Source organism: Metarhizium robertsii (genome assembly GCF_000187425.2).
Source record: "Metarhizium robertsii ARSEF 23 chromosome Unknown MAA_Scf_1, whole genome shotgun sequence".
Classification (NCBI taxonomy): domain Eukaryota; kingdom Fungi; phylum Ascomycota; class Sordariomycetes; order Hypocreales; family Clavicipitaceae; genus Metarhizium; species Metarhizium robertsii.
Genome location: NW_011942149.1, coordinates 2,447,507 through 2,460,778, shown reverse-complemented (window position 1 = coordinate 2,460,778; position 13,272 = coordinate 2,447,507). Strand labels below are relative to the sequence as shown.

At 51.7% G+C, this 13,272-nt stretch overlaps 6 protein-coding genes across 6 annotated transcripts; 4 read left to right on the top strand and 2 right to left on the bottom strand.

Annotated features, from left to right (window-relative positions):
* Positions 1–36: 36 nt before the first annotated feature.
* Positions 37–1,302, bottom strand: MAA_04668 (uncharacterized protein; the record flags this gene model as incomplete). The annotated part of the gene is made up of 1 exon (XM_007822764.1): positions 37–1,302. The coding sequence occupies one exon, from the start codon at positions 1,300–1,302 to the stop codon at positions 37–39; it is 1,266 nt and encodes a 421-aa protein (XP_007820955.1).
* A 1,452-nt stretch (positions 1,303–2,754) lies between these two features.
* Positions 2,755–5,626, top strand: MAA_10663 (uncharacterized protein; the record flags this gene model as incomplete). Its single annotated transcript, XM_011412381.1, has 6 exons — positions 2,755–2,916; positions 2,956–3,048; positions 3,225–3,350; positions 3,412–4,543; positions 4,632–5,093; positions 5,151–5,626. 6 exons carry the CDS (start codon positions 2,755–2,757, stop codon positions 5,624–5,626), a joined length of 2,451 nt encoding a protein of 816 aa, XP_011410683.1.
* A 313-nt stretch (positions 5,627–5,939) lies between these two features.
* On the top strand, positions 5,940–6,581 carry MAA_10662 (uncharacterized protein; the record flags this gene model as incomplete). The annotated part of the gene is made up of 1 exon (XM_011412380.1): positions 5,940–6,581. One exon carries the CDS (start codon positions 5,940–5,942, stop codon positions 6,579–6,581), a length of 642 nt encoding a protein of 213 aa, XP_011410682.1.
* Positions 6,582–7,535: 954 nt separating this feature from the next.
* MAA_04670 (N-acetylglucosaminyl transferase component Gpi1) lies at positions 7,536–8,821 on the top strand (the record flags this gene model as incomplete). The annotated part of the gene is made up of 4 exons (XM_007822766.2): positions 7,536–7,584; positions 7,659–7,819; positions 7,886–8,560; positions 8,618–8,821. 4 exons carry the CDS (start codon positions 7,536–7,538, stop codon positions 8,819–8,821), a joined length of 1,089 nt encoding a protein of 362 aa, XP_007820957.2.
* A 169-nt stretch (positions 8,822–8,990) lies between these two features.
* On the bottom strand, positions 8,991–9,407 carry MAA_04671 (Mediator complex, subunit Med9; the record flags this gene model as incomplete). Its single annotated transcript, XM_007822767.1, has 1 exon — positions 8,991–9,407. One exon carries the CDS (start codon positions 9,405–9,407, stop codon positions 8,991–8,993), a length of 417 nt encoding a protein of 138 aa, XP_007820958.1.
* Positions 9,408–9,908: 501 nt separating this feature from the next.
* Positions 9,909–11,848, top strand: MAA_04672 (phosphoglycerate mutase; the record flags this gene model as incomplete). The annotated part of the gene is made up of 4 exons (XM_007822768.2): positions 9,909–10,074; positions 10,163–10,515; positions 10,572–10,953; positions 11,022–11,848. 4 exons carry the CDS (start codon positions 9,909–9,911, stop codon positions 11,846–11,848), a joined length of 1,728 nt encoding a protein of 575 aa, XP_007820959.2.
* Positions 11,849–13,272: the final 1,424 nt, after the last annotated feature.

Genomic DNA, 13,272 nt, shown 5'->3' with positions numbered 1-13,272 from the left:
ACTGCCAATCGTACATTACCTTCGGCTAAAGTCACATCATTCATCAGATCCGCTGTCATCTCCAAGAAACGCCAGGTCAGCCTGAGCACGTCTGCGTCTAGCCGCAAATGAAGTACCCTCCTCTTCATCTTCGTCATCTGTGCTGCCATTGCCGCCGGCGTCTTCGGCCTCGCTATCTCCACTTTCCTCGACCTTGGCCGACTTGTTCTTACTTCGACTCGCGCGGCCGCCTGTGCCCGTCCCCCACAAACGATTCATCTCCTGTGCCGCCTCTGCTTCGGCTAAGAGTTCTCTTGTTTCTCTGATCTCGCGCGCTTTTGCCTCGGAGAAACGGCCGTCCATACCGACTTCTGCAAGCATTTTCTTGAGGTGGCGAATTTTGGCTCTCGCGTCGTCTCCGTACTTCTTGAGCTCATTGTGCCACAATTTTCTGATTCCGCATTTGACTAGCTGTGATTGAAGTTTTTTGATCTCAGCTTCATCGGGATCGTCAGGTGTTGACTCGGTGGTCTTCTTCGCTTTGGGCTTGGCCAGTTTAGGCGATGAGTCCTTTCGCTCCTTCTTCTTTCGCTTTGGCTTCGGCACCTCGTCAATGACATCCGAGTACTCTTCCTCTTCATTCACGGCAGAGTTTGAAACTTCGACTTCTATCGAGGACATTGCATCGTCTTTGGAATCATCCTCCTCGCCATCCATTGGCGAATCCTTCTGTGCTTTTGCTGATGCACCATTGCCTTTCTGTTTTCGTTTTTTGGGCGGGGGTGGCTCTAGATTGTCGCTCGAATCTTTCGCCAAGTCTACCGTCCGAGAATGGCGACCGGATGTCACTCTTTTCGATTTTGATTTCGCCTCTTTATCGCTTCCGTGGGGTTCCTCGTTTTGCGTCGTGTGCTGGCCATTCTGGGCGGCGTGTTTCTGTGGCTTTGGGGATGACGGGGATCCCTCAGAAGCGTCTCGCTTGTTTCTATTTTCTGATTGTCTCTCCTGTTTCGACTCTGGCAACCAGCCATCTAACAGCTTGTCCTGTGCCCCAAAAAGAATGAAGAAAACTAAAATTAGCAGGTTGCACCGCGCGTAATCAAGCGGGCAGAGCGGGGAGCTGCCACTTACAACATATTGTTTAATCAGAGCCTTGCTCTTTTGTTTCCAGTCGTCGCTCGTGAAGAAACCTTCTTCCAGACCCATTGACTCTTCAACATGCTTCCGCACTTTGTTTACCGTTGTCGCATCAGGCTCGGCGGTGAACACATGGTACGTGCCGTTGATCAGAGCTTCTTCAAGCTGGTTGGTTGACGGCGCCATGCTGCGTGCAATTGAGATCCAATTGGCCGAAATGCAAAGACGAGCACAAGCTCAGCAATCCGGAGCTGCAATGGCGCAAGTGCAATGTGTTGATAAGACCTCTGGAATAAAAGCAGCCTTGGTGACTATGGGTGGTTCCGAGTTTCAACGCGTAATTGTGCGCGCCAGTGAAGCTTGTCGCAAAAGACGAAAAGACGGAAGCCGCCAGTGGTTCGCGGACGGTGGGGAGATGGAATGATCCCTGTTGACGAGCCGTTTGTTGTCTCAAGACATTTGGGACGTCAAAAGCTATTTGTATTTGTGGGTCTGCATGGCGATTGAACCAAGGTGCTTTCAGGTGCACTTTGTGCTAAGAGGTACGGAGTACTTGTGGCACTTTGGCACTTGGCACTTGGTGACGTCCAAACCCAACATTGAAGGGCAACCACGGTCAGCCGCAAGCAATTGAAGCACCAGCTTATCCTAACTGCTGTGCAACGGAGCACTGAGCACTCGATGCTTGGCATTGATGGCAGGATCAATATCGATAGTATGCCGTCGACTACTTACTTAAGTAAGTAGGGAGGAGGGCGTAGATTGGAAGTAAAAACCCTCGTATCGCGATTCATAGCATTATGCTTCTCAAATCCGTACTCGAGTGCGTTTTGAATCTTAGAGCTTGCGCTGAATCCGCTTTCGAGAATTCGTTTTCTGCTGATGAATAATGTCGAGTGCCCAAGTACCCAGGTAACTACCTACCTACCTACCTAGGTAGGTAGTAACACAATTTTGTGCTTGGCACGTCTATTTATAATTCTACATTATGGAAACAGATTTCCAGGAGCTGCTTGTACTCGGTAGGCATCTCATGAAATCAAGCCGTGCAGGGAGTTCTGGTTCTGCTTTCACCTCTGCAATGGAAACGTGAGGTCTGGTCCAAGTTGGCCGCACGCCATCAAATGGAGCGGGAAACATTGGACGATGGTTGGGCGGAGCTGGACACGGGCACATAGCTCCAGAGCACTCAAGTACCGGGGTACCGGCCTGGAATTGCGCACCTCGGCACTGGACTGGTACCAAGGTACCTCTAAGGCTGCCCCACTCGTCACCTCCAGACCCAATTGTCGTGACAGGGATGCCCATCAGGAAATCCAAGCTCCAAGGAGAGGCCAACAACGCGCAAGCAGATTTACCACCCTGTGTGACATTGAGCTCCCGACGCCTCGGCCAACAACGCCAGCCAAGTCCTCCAATTGCCCTCCCGGCGACTTGCGAAACGCCCTCACGAGCGAACATTGCCGGCTCATCCCCAAGCTCCGTTGCGCCAAGCCAACATCGAAGCTATCCCCAGCGAATCGCCGTGCCAACGTGGAACGGCCGCAGCCTCCTCCTCCCCCATCGTCCCAGTCCAAGTCTTGATTCCAAGTGTCTGGCGTGTCTTGCGACATGCGCTGCCGGAACCGATAGCGCTCTATGCACCCGTTTTCCATCCTCACCCTCGGCATCTTTGTAGCTGGCTACATCACCGCGCGTTGGGATCTCGTCACCCGTCTCTATGAGCTCGCCATTTTTGCAGCGGAATACGGAGTTGTGGTATGCTACAAGTGCTCTGCTGAGGAGGAGCTGCCTACCATTGTATGTCACTGGCTAACTCGGCTTGGATTTGATTTACAGATTCGCGCTGCCAAGGGCGTCGTTGCTTTGACTGCTTTATTTCTCACCATCTTCATACCTGTTGTTTGGGTGGCCAGAAAGGAGACATTCTTGGTATGATTGGGCCCTTGTGTACTCGGCACATCTCGAGACTGTTTTATTAATGTGTGTCGATTTTACAGCATCCGCGGGAGCCTGGGATTGGCGTATCTGCTCGAGAGCAACTTAGGAGGCGTGGTTCCTTTTAAGGTTCCTTCGCTCCTGTGGACGATTTGGTGGCCATGGTAGAGCATGATGGCTTAATGCGAGTATTTTGGCCTACCGACATACGCAAATCCAATCGTCCAGGAGTGGTGGTGGGATGGCGGAATTCCACCCTCGACGTGTTTGTCATTGCCATCTTGGATGATGTAGATGTCAGTCCTTCTTCCGCCGCGAGATGACTCGACTGCTTTGCTAAACACTGACGACATTCAGGCTAGCGAAGTCGAACATCACCTCAAGGGAGGATCGTTTTTCAGAAGTGCCCCTCATTCTCCTGGTCGAATATATGAGCTATGCGGGCATTCGTCTATGCACGTCCTTGGCGTGTCGAATTCGACCGCCACGGTCACCGTCGACCCTTCTTGGGTCTGCGCAATCAATCATCCTTCTTCACGCACCCCGACTATAACTTGCGCCAAGGCATCCAGCATACAGCTTATTCTTTACGACAGGCCGCAGCCTAAACGCATGCAGTACATCTCCTTGGAGCCAATTGCCTTGGCTCTTGGAGACAAGAGTTCCATGGTGGATGACGCCAAGGTTGACGCTACTGAAGACCTCGTCGAGCAACAAGAGCGGTCAGCAAAGGAAGCTAGGCAAAGGCTCGTTGAGAAATTGAAGCAACACACTATTTCCAATCGAGTCCCTTCGGCCCGTGACAAAGCACTACGGAAAATCATCAACCAAGTAAATTGGTCGTGGGAGCTGGAACAGACATTGCAAAAGAACGCCTGGCGACTTGGGCCACGGCCGAAGCGAAGTCTGAGCGTATCTGAGCAAGTAATGGAATCTGCGTCGACTATGAGAAACTATGTTCTCAGACAGCTTTGGACCTTTTTTGCCGTCTACTTGTTCCCAACAATACGCAAAACTTTCATCCTGTTTCTTCTTGGCCATCGCATGGTGGCTGAGATGCTACTTCTCATTCTAGAGTTTCGGATCAAACCAGGATACGCCGCCTTGAAGGATATATCGGCCACCGCACAGCAGATAGAAATTCGACTCCAACAATTTTGTTATTGGCCCATGCAGTACTCGAAGCTGCGGCAGAGAAAGGCGAATTGGGCGAGTATCACTACCAGCCATCCCGATTATATCCGATTTTACAACAGCCTTTGGCTCGTTGCCAACGACGTAATCATTGGCATAGCTCTTGGCTCCTACGTGATTGAGCATGCCGACTGGGTTGCCGCGCAAATTGGAGACCTGTTGAGGACGTACACCGTGGAGGCTCTTCAAAGCAGCATCTCGTGGTTGATGGACTACCCAGCTGGTTTGAAACTCAATGGCGAGCTGGCAGTGTTTTTGGGTGACTTGTTTCTGTGGGTTATTGACTACTGGTCAAGTATGTCTCCACGATACGGTATCCTTTGGTTTAAGAAATTCCAAATTTGGAGAGAAAAAACGCTACAGATGGCTAACCACATGTTCAGGCTGCATAGAAACCCTAAACCCAGCACTACCAAATATCGTATGGTTCATCGGATTCACGTCCTTTGCAGGCGCCAGCATGCCAACTGCGCTGTTTTCGGATCTGCTGTCCCTCCTGACAGTTCACATCTATTCATTCTACCTCGCATCAGCCCGCATCTACCACTGGCAGCTGACGATTCTCCAATCACTCTTCCACCTATTTCGAGGCAAGAAGCAAAATGTGCTTCGTAACCGTATTGACTCATGCGACTATGACCTTGACCAGCTGCTTGTTGGCACGATTTTATTCACGCTTCTCTTCTTTCTTTTGCCCACCGTGGTTGTATTCTACCTAAACTTTGCTATTGCACGAATGGTCATAATATCTATGAAGGCGGGATTTGATACTCTGCTTTCGTGTCTGAACCACTTTCCGTTATTCGCTTTGATGCTGCGTATAAAGGACGTAAAAAGGCTACCCGGTGTGTATTCTACTGTAGACTTTGCATCTCCTACAGTTCGGCAGCTAACATTCGCAGGCGGCATTCGTTTCGAGCTTCGAGATACCCAAGATTATAGAGTCACAGACACTAATACTATTAATGAAACCCCCACGTCGATCATTTACCTCAAGGTGAGCCGGCGCCAGATGGCCAAATATCAACCCGCACGTATATCTTGCCAACAATTGAAATCACAGTCAATACCTCTGAGTTTCAGTGCCATGTTCCACCAATACGCCCAGATGGCCCATCGCATTCGGAAACACTATCTCTCGCCGCGCGTCCTACTGTGCCTCCTCACTGGGCAGTTTGTCCCACCTATCAATCGCAAAAATCTGTATAGTTTGCAGTACAGCATGCTACCAGCAAGACGAGCAACGATTTGGGACATGTGGCGTGCTGTGAACACCGAAATCCCGCAGAAAAAAACCTTCCAACTACCTATAATACCGCCACTGCCGAATGGTGCCAAAAGGATGGCGGGGAACGGGCGTGCCAGGGCGCACTACTAGGAAGTAGCTATGTTGAAGTAATAGGATTTTAACTCGAAAGTTTCACCGGCAAGCTCAAGTGCTATTTATTGAGTCACTACAGTCTAGTAGCTCAGTGTTTAAAGTATGCAGGTGCGAAGCCATTCGAGCGTAACTTTCGATTAGCTCACTTTCAGTTCACATCCACCCAGCCTTTCAATAGTATAAGTGCCCATGTTATATACTGCTCTTGCTTCATTGAAATCCTGACACCAGTATTTTCTACTTTCTTCACTACTTTCACCCACAGCCCTGGCTCACAGCTCACAACTTCTCTCCCTTTCAGCCGTCCAAGATGGTTAGAACAAAACTCAGCAAAGAAAAGCTGGCCAAAGGGCACAATACTGTGCACTGCAATCCGCCCATCTCACTGGATCAAAAGTTACGAGTCAACCAAGAGTCCACACCAAGCCTGGTCTCCCGGGTGTGGAAATCGTCGACCTGGGTGAGCTGCAGTATGGCTCTGAGACGACACCCGCTCCCCCTATCAAGATCCCAAGGCAAGATGGGATCTGCAAGGCCAAAAAAAGATGATAATGTTGAAAACACCCCTGTTCAAATACCTAAGATAATCGTCACCACACCAGACGGCAAGCAGTGCGGTCTTGGTGACATGCCCGAGTGGCAGAAACCTCGTGCTCCAGAAGAGGTTTTGGCTATGTATGCCAAGTGGAGATCTCAAGATTTTCTGAGCCCTCGTTTCTATGCGAGGAACCCGACTTCGAAGAGGATTGTAAAGAGAAAGAGGGTGGTGAGACCTGTTGGAGATTCTGCGCGATCTTCTGAGCGGTCTTCTGGGCGATCTTCTGGGCGACCTTCTGGGCGGTCTTCTGAACGATCTTCTGAGCGGTCTTCTGAGCGGTCTTCTGCGCGATCTTCTGAACGATCTTCTGAGCGACCTTCTCAGCCACCGCGTGGGCGTAAACTGTGGGCATGAGCTTCCCACTGGCATTGCCCATGCGACTCTTTAAGCATTTGGAAGAATAGAAGGCGCTTTCCGTATCATCTACTACCTTTTTTTTCTTTTGGAGACGGCGGCACGAAGCGGACGGAATGCTGCACGACATCACAACGCAGAGGATATACAGGATATATATACCCTCACTCCCGGGGGAAAGAGCGATATGAAAAGTTTGAAGGCATCGGCCAGGCAATTTGGACAATAATTTTCAGCATTATTACAACATGATTGCGTGATATTAATAATTGGCGTTTTGGTAATATGAGGGATGGGCAGCGTTTGGATAGAAGGACTTGGGACTTACACCGCTGCACACGGGGGAATTTAGACACGGGGCACCAGAGTCCGAACGGATTGTGACATTGGTGGTGCATATCGCTGTTGCCATACGGAGTACTCATGCCATGTACCCGAGAATCTCGTTAGGTTGATAAATTGACCAAACATGTGCAGCGATTGCCTCGTTGATGTCCCTTGCGTCTGAGATCATGCGTGTATCGAATAGCACGGCCATAGGCCAAGCCCCAATTTGGAAGTAGGTCCTTCCTAGCCCACATGCACCTGCCCGTCACACCAAAACCTGGTATTTGGGACCCCCTCTTTTTATTCGAGATGGGGGCACGTCGGTGCCGCGCGCCGATTGTGGAGTTCTTTAATTGAACATCGAACGACCAAACACAACCAGGCTGGCTGAAAGACTGCATCGGAGGCCTTCTTTCCATCTCGCTGATGCTGTCCGGCCACACGGAGGAAGGCTGGGCTTTCTATCTTGCATCGGCATAAGGAGCCCGTCGTTACCGCCTTGTGATGGTGTTCTAGGCAAATACACTTAAAAGCGACTGGGACACATTTAAAGCCCCGTCTGATCGCGTATTCCGAGACAGCTTTGATTTTTATTTTGTCGTGGTCCGGCAGTCTTCGTATTCGATCATGGACCCAAAACAGAAATTCTATCGTCATTTCCAGGACAGCGTAGCAGGTAAGCCCCAGCCCGTCGCAAGGCAGCTTCACATGCTACCGTACGCCGTGCGAAGCTGATGACTTGTATTGCAGAGCTTCAGGAGCAAATAGATGAGTTGGAGGCCGTGTCCGCCGTCGCGGGCGAACGGCAGGAAGCCATCGACCATGTTCTTGCTGGCATAAGCAAGCTCCAGCACGAGGTTTCTGACGCGGCAGAGTTCACGCCCTCGTATGATCGGAAGCAATACTCAGATGTGAGCGACTATATATATTCATTCCCTTGTTTGCTCATTCGGTAATCCAGCTGATACTTGGAACAGAACATCAAGAGCCTCTCTGATAAGCTCAATGAAACCGTGGCCAGGGTCACACCAAGGTCTCGTTTCCAGTTTAAACGCTCCAGCATTGGAGCGCATGTCGATATGGGCGCGCCGGAAAATGACCCCCGCTTGCACCCAGGCAGTCTATCTCGAAACACGCAAAGTTCCTCTGGCGAAAAGCACCAGGAGGCCAGGGAGAGCGACGACACAGTTGGTGATCTCCCTTCTGTTGCCGCGATACGCGACTACAACGCCGAGCTCTCTCAGCCTAGTACGCAGTTTGTTAGGAAGCCAAGCTTCTCTATGGCAAGGAACATTGGCATTGCTAATCAGTCCCATCTGCACATCATTCTCCCATCTTCCGCGGCAAGGGCTACTGCGTCAGGGAGTTTGACGGATTTGAAGTGGTGCATTGTGGACATGTCCGTTCCTACAGCGCAGGGGAAGCCGTTTCCAGGATTGGCTTTGAGGAACATCTCAAACAGCCTGATTGTTGCTGGCCACGTCAACGGGCCAGTGCACATTACAGGTGTAGCGGACAGCATTATTGTGGTTACAGCACGGCAGGTTCGTATTCATGAGTGCAAGAATGTAGACATCTACCTGCACTGTACTAGTCATCCCATAATTGAAGACTGCACGGGTATGCGGTTTGCGCAACTACCCAAGTGTTATGTGAGTGTGTTGTACAGAAACCTCCCTTATACACCTCAGATGCTGACCTGTTTCAAGTCAATCGAGGGCGAGTCGCCAAAGGAGAACCAGTGGGACCAAGTTGATGACTTCAAATGGCTCAAGGCTGGCCAGAGTCCGAACTGGACTACTCTTTCAGACGCCGAAGCTTTGGATGAGGCATTATGGACCAATGTCGTGCCTGGGCAGCCAGGTGTAAGTGTTGAAGAAACGCTGAAAAAGGTTGGTATACCTCGCCAGTAAACGCTGAAAGCGAGTTGTTTTCGCCAGACAGAATAGTTGTGAACCCAATCAATCCAAATCATATACCCATGACCGTAAACGCCATTCGCTTTGCCATAAGACACATTCGTCTCATCCCGTTACCAATGCTGCCCCTTCTTCAGCAGACTTGGTAGCCAGTTCCCAAGCATCAAATCTCCATTTTATCATCGCTAGCAGCACGATCCCTCTTGCCGAACGTGACGCCTCCCTCACGCAGAGTTTCCAGTAGTGCGCGCTGCTTCTCAATCCGAGCTTGTAGATCCTTTATCTCGCGGTTTTGTTCCTCGACGGAGCGGTCCATGTCCGGCAAGGCACGAACCTGGGCTCGCGCATGTTGGACTTTGTGCTTCAAACCATCAGTCGCGCCGGGAACATCCTTGAATGACAACTGCTGCCCGTGGGTATGGACACCACCGGGCGTCACGCCGGTGGCAGTTGTCAGCCCATTCGAGGACTGGATGCCGGCCCGGACCTTGGCTAGGACTATGGAGAGCTCCGAGAGCGCATCGAGGTCGTCCGGGGACAGGTTGGGTGGCAGAGCGAGCGGGCGTCGTTCTGCTGCCATTGTCGGTGAAGGCCTACTCTGCGGTGGAAAGATCAATTGATGCGAAAAGCAAAGTCGCAAGTGGTCGAGTAGCGAATCAAGACCGCAGCTTGGGCATGCGAGTTGTGAACGATGGCTTGGCTGTGGCACTCGGTCATGGCTTGTTGTACCTGGTCAGCGGAGCTTATCGGACAATCGGTTCATCAAATGGAAGGAGTGAAGCCAGTGCCGTGCAGGTTTGTACACTGTATAGCTGCGTGTAGCTCGCATGCACGTCTACAGTGCACTCGAGCCCTGAAATTTTCGATAGCCCGCTAAGCAACTGTCGACCTATGACATAGATGTTGCATGTAAAACAACAAACACCCCACCATTTTGCTGAGACAGATACAAGGCAAGCCTCTTTCTTCAAATTCACTCATCCTCCTCCTGCATCTCCGAACCAATTGAGCCTTTTGTCCCCCCCTCCAAAAAGCCACCCTTTCTTTTTCTCGATCTTGCCATAGAAGAATTGCATTCACCATGTCTAAGACCGAGCAGAAGGCTTGCCTCAGTACGTCGTCCCGTCCCGACCTCTTCAAACCACTGCCCCGCCGTGAAGCTTCTTCCCCAAGCGCTCCTCCTCTCTCGGCACCTGGCCGCGAGCCATCGAGCCTGTCCGAGTCTCGCAATGGCAAGGCTTCGAAAAGTCTTGACTATATACTTTTCATTTGCTATATGCTCGTGTATCTGGAGCTTGGGTGGCTAATTCTTTTGCTCGTGCGCTCCTTTGTTAGTCGTCATTGATGGATGGGGTATTCCCTCCGAAGAATCTCCCAAGGATGGCGACGCCATTGCGGCGGCCAAGACCCCCGTGATGGACGAGCTTTCGAACAATGCCGAGGGTTTCACCGAGCTGGACGCCTCTTCCCTGGCAGTTGGTCTGCCTGATGGTCTTATGGGCAACTCCGAAGTCGGTCACTTGAATATTGGAGCCGGTCGTGTCGTTTGGCAGGACGTCGTTCGTATTGATCAGACCATCAAGAAGGGCGAATTGGACGACAACCAAGTCATCAAGAAGACATTCCAGGGTGCCGCTGCCGGTAATGGTCGTCTTCATCTGTGCGGTCTCGTTTCTCATGGCGGTGTGGTAAGTCAAGGTGCCGCGTCGTTCTGCCGTTACAGGGCTAACAGAGGCCGGTTCAGCACTCCAAGCAGGAACATTTGTATGCCCTCCTGAGGGCCGCCAAGAAGTATCAGGTTCCCAAAGTCTTTATTCACTTCTTTGGTGACGGCCGTGATACCGACCCCAAGTCCGGCGCTGGCTACATGCAGGAGCTCGTTGATTACCTCAAGGAGGTCGGCATAGGCCAGATTGCTACCGTAGTCGGTCGATACTTCGCCATGGATCGGGATAAGAGATGGGAGCGTGTTGAGATTGCCTTGAAGGGTATGTGCCACGGCGAGGGCGAGGCCAGCGAGGACCCTGTTGCCACCGTCAAGGCCCGATACGAGCGCGGCGGAAACAAGGACAAGGACGAGTTCCTGACTCCCATCATTGTTGGGGGCGATGAGGCCAGAATCAAGGGTAAGAGAAAATGCTTAGGTCTAAGCGATTGATTGCCAGATATTAGAGTGCTGACCTTGACGCCCTAGATGATGACACTGTCTTCTTCTTCAACTATCGCTCTGACCGTGTTCGACAAATCACCCAGCTACTCGGTGATGTCGATCGATCTGTTCTTGAGGATTTCAAGTACCCCAAGATCAACAAGCTCGTCACCATGACTACCTACAAGACCGATTACCCCTTCGAAGTTGCATTCGAACCCCAGCGCATGGGCAACGTCCTTGCTGAGTGGTTGGGCAAGCAAAATGTGGAGCAGGTTCACGTTGCTGAAACCGAGAAGTATGCCCACGTTACATTCTTCTTCAACGGTGGTGTTGAGAAGGTGTTCCCTCTGGAAACCCGAGACCAGGACCAGGACCTTGTGCCCTCCAACAAGTCGGTAGCTACCTACGATCTGGCCCCGGAAATGTCTGCAGATGGCGTTGCCGATCAGGTGGTCAAGCGCTTGGGCGAACAGCAGTTCCCCTTCGTCATGAACAACTTTGCTCCCCCGGACATGGTTGGCCACACTGGTGTCTACGAAGCCGCCATTGTTGGCTGCGAGGCCACTGACAAGGCTATCGGCAAGATTCTTGAGGGCTGCAAGAAGGAGGGCTACATCCTCTTCGTTACTGCTGATCACGGCAATGCTGAGGAGATGAAGTTTGCTGATGGCAAGCCAAAGACCAGCCACACCACCAACAAGGTGCCATTCATTATGACCAATGCTCCCGAGGGCTGGAGCTTGAAGAAGCAGGGCGGCGTACTGGGAGACGTTGCCCCGACAATTCTTGCAGCCATGGGTCTTCCTCAGCCTGACGAGATGACTGGCGAGTCGCTGCTTGACAAGAACCTTAAGAGGGCTACCCAGTAAGCAGGGCCAGCTGGTGCAAAAGTTGTTGTTTGGGTAACGGAGTTGTGAGGGTCGTGACTTGGGGATTAGCATGAGAAATGAAGCGTGTAGACTAGATGATGGGCATGGAAGCCGGGTCGGGTATGAATGAGCAACGAATGATAGACATGGCGAAGTGAATGAGCGTAGCAGGGACTATGCCAGAGTAGATATAGAATCACGCAAATGGCGTAACATGATGACATTTGGGCGGTTCCTTTTATCATCAGCTGAGTGATGGCCTTGCTATGGTGACGTGCTTTGTGCTTGGAATACCAACTTGAACAGCATGGGCAGATGAGTTTAATCCAACGGACTGCAAGCAATCGTCAGTGATGATGTACATCTTCGATGCTGCCAGATCTGGGCTACGCATGCAGTACTTGATACAAAGTACAAGGTGTGCGTAGGTATTTTTGACGCAGGGCAACAGGTGTGTGCTTTTCCTGTGGCAGGCATAGGGGACTGTCAAGTTAGAAAATGTCGATTATTTGGGACGATTTCCCCCAACCCATACTCTCCTGTGGTTTGCTTCCCGGGGGGCTGTTTCGAGGTTTCTAATTGACAGCGTTGAGTACGGAGTAGCCAATTACCTCTCGGCGAGTTTAGGGTATCCGGGCTGTCATGACGGAAAGTTTGACAGCCCGGCGAGTGGGTCGAAAAGTTTAACAAGACCTCATCCCACGCCGTTGGTCTTTTCACAGGGAAGGCAGATGCTATCCAGCGCATGTATGCATATAAACGAGCTGACGAGAGCAAGGGCTCGTGATCTCACGGTGGAAGCCCGTCGAAGGAGAAAAGACACCCACCCTGCGCAGGGAAGTTTACGTCACTGGTTGTGGGGGTCGGTCCAATCAGGACCCCCGATATGAGGCAATCGGGGCTCTCTGCACGCGCAAAAATGAAGTGTCGTCGGGACGAGACTGGCGATCATTGCGGACCTGGCTCCGGCGTGCGACGAAGGGTTCTAGCCGAGCAGCATGTTGACGAGCCTGCTCGCAGCGACGGGGACACGCCGTTGCCAGTCGATGGAGAGGATCAAATACGACGGTGTTTTATTTCACGATGAGACCGGCCTGGGCTGTGAGCAGCAATGGCTGGGTGTGACTGGTCCAAGTGCCCCGGGTAGCCGAGTTGCCGTGGCGTAGCGGCGCGGTCGAGAACATTTATTTACCAGACCGTCTGCAGGCTGCGTGGTTTGTGTTGAGGAGGGCGTCTGGTGTCTGGTGCGTTGCACACCTGACGTTTGGAGTCTGATGCCAGCGGGTTGCGACCGCAGCCAACTAAGTACGGAGTAACTTACTCCTCGGGGGTCGACAACTGAACATTGAACCCGGACTGGAGGCATTGGCTTGACTGGTGGATTGGACTGCAACGGCTTCAACATTCAATGGGCCTGTGCCTGT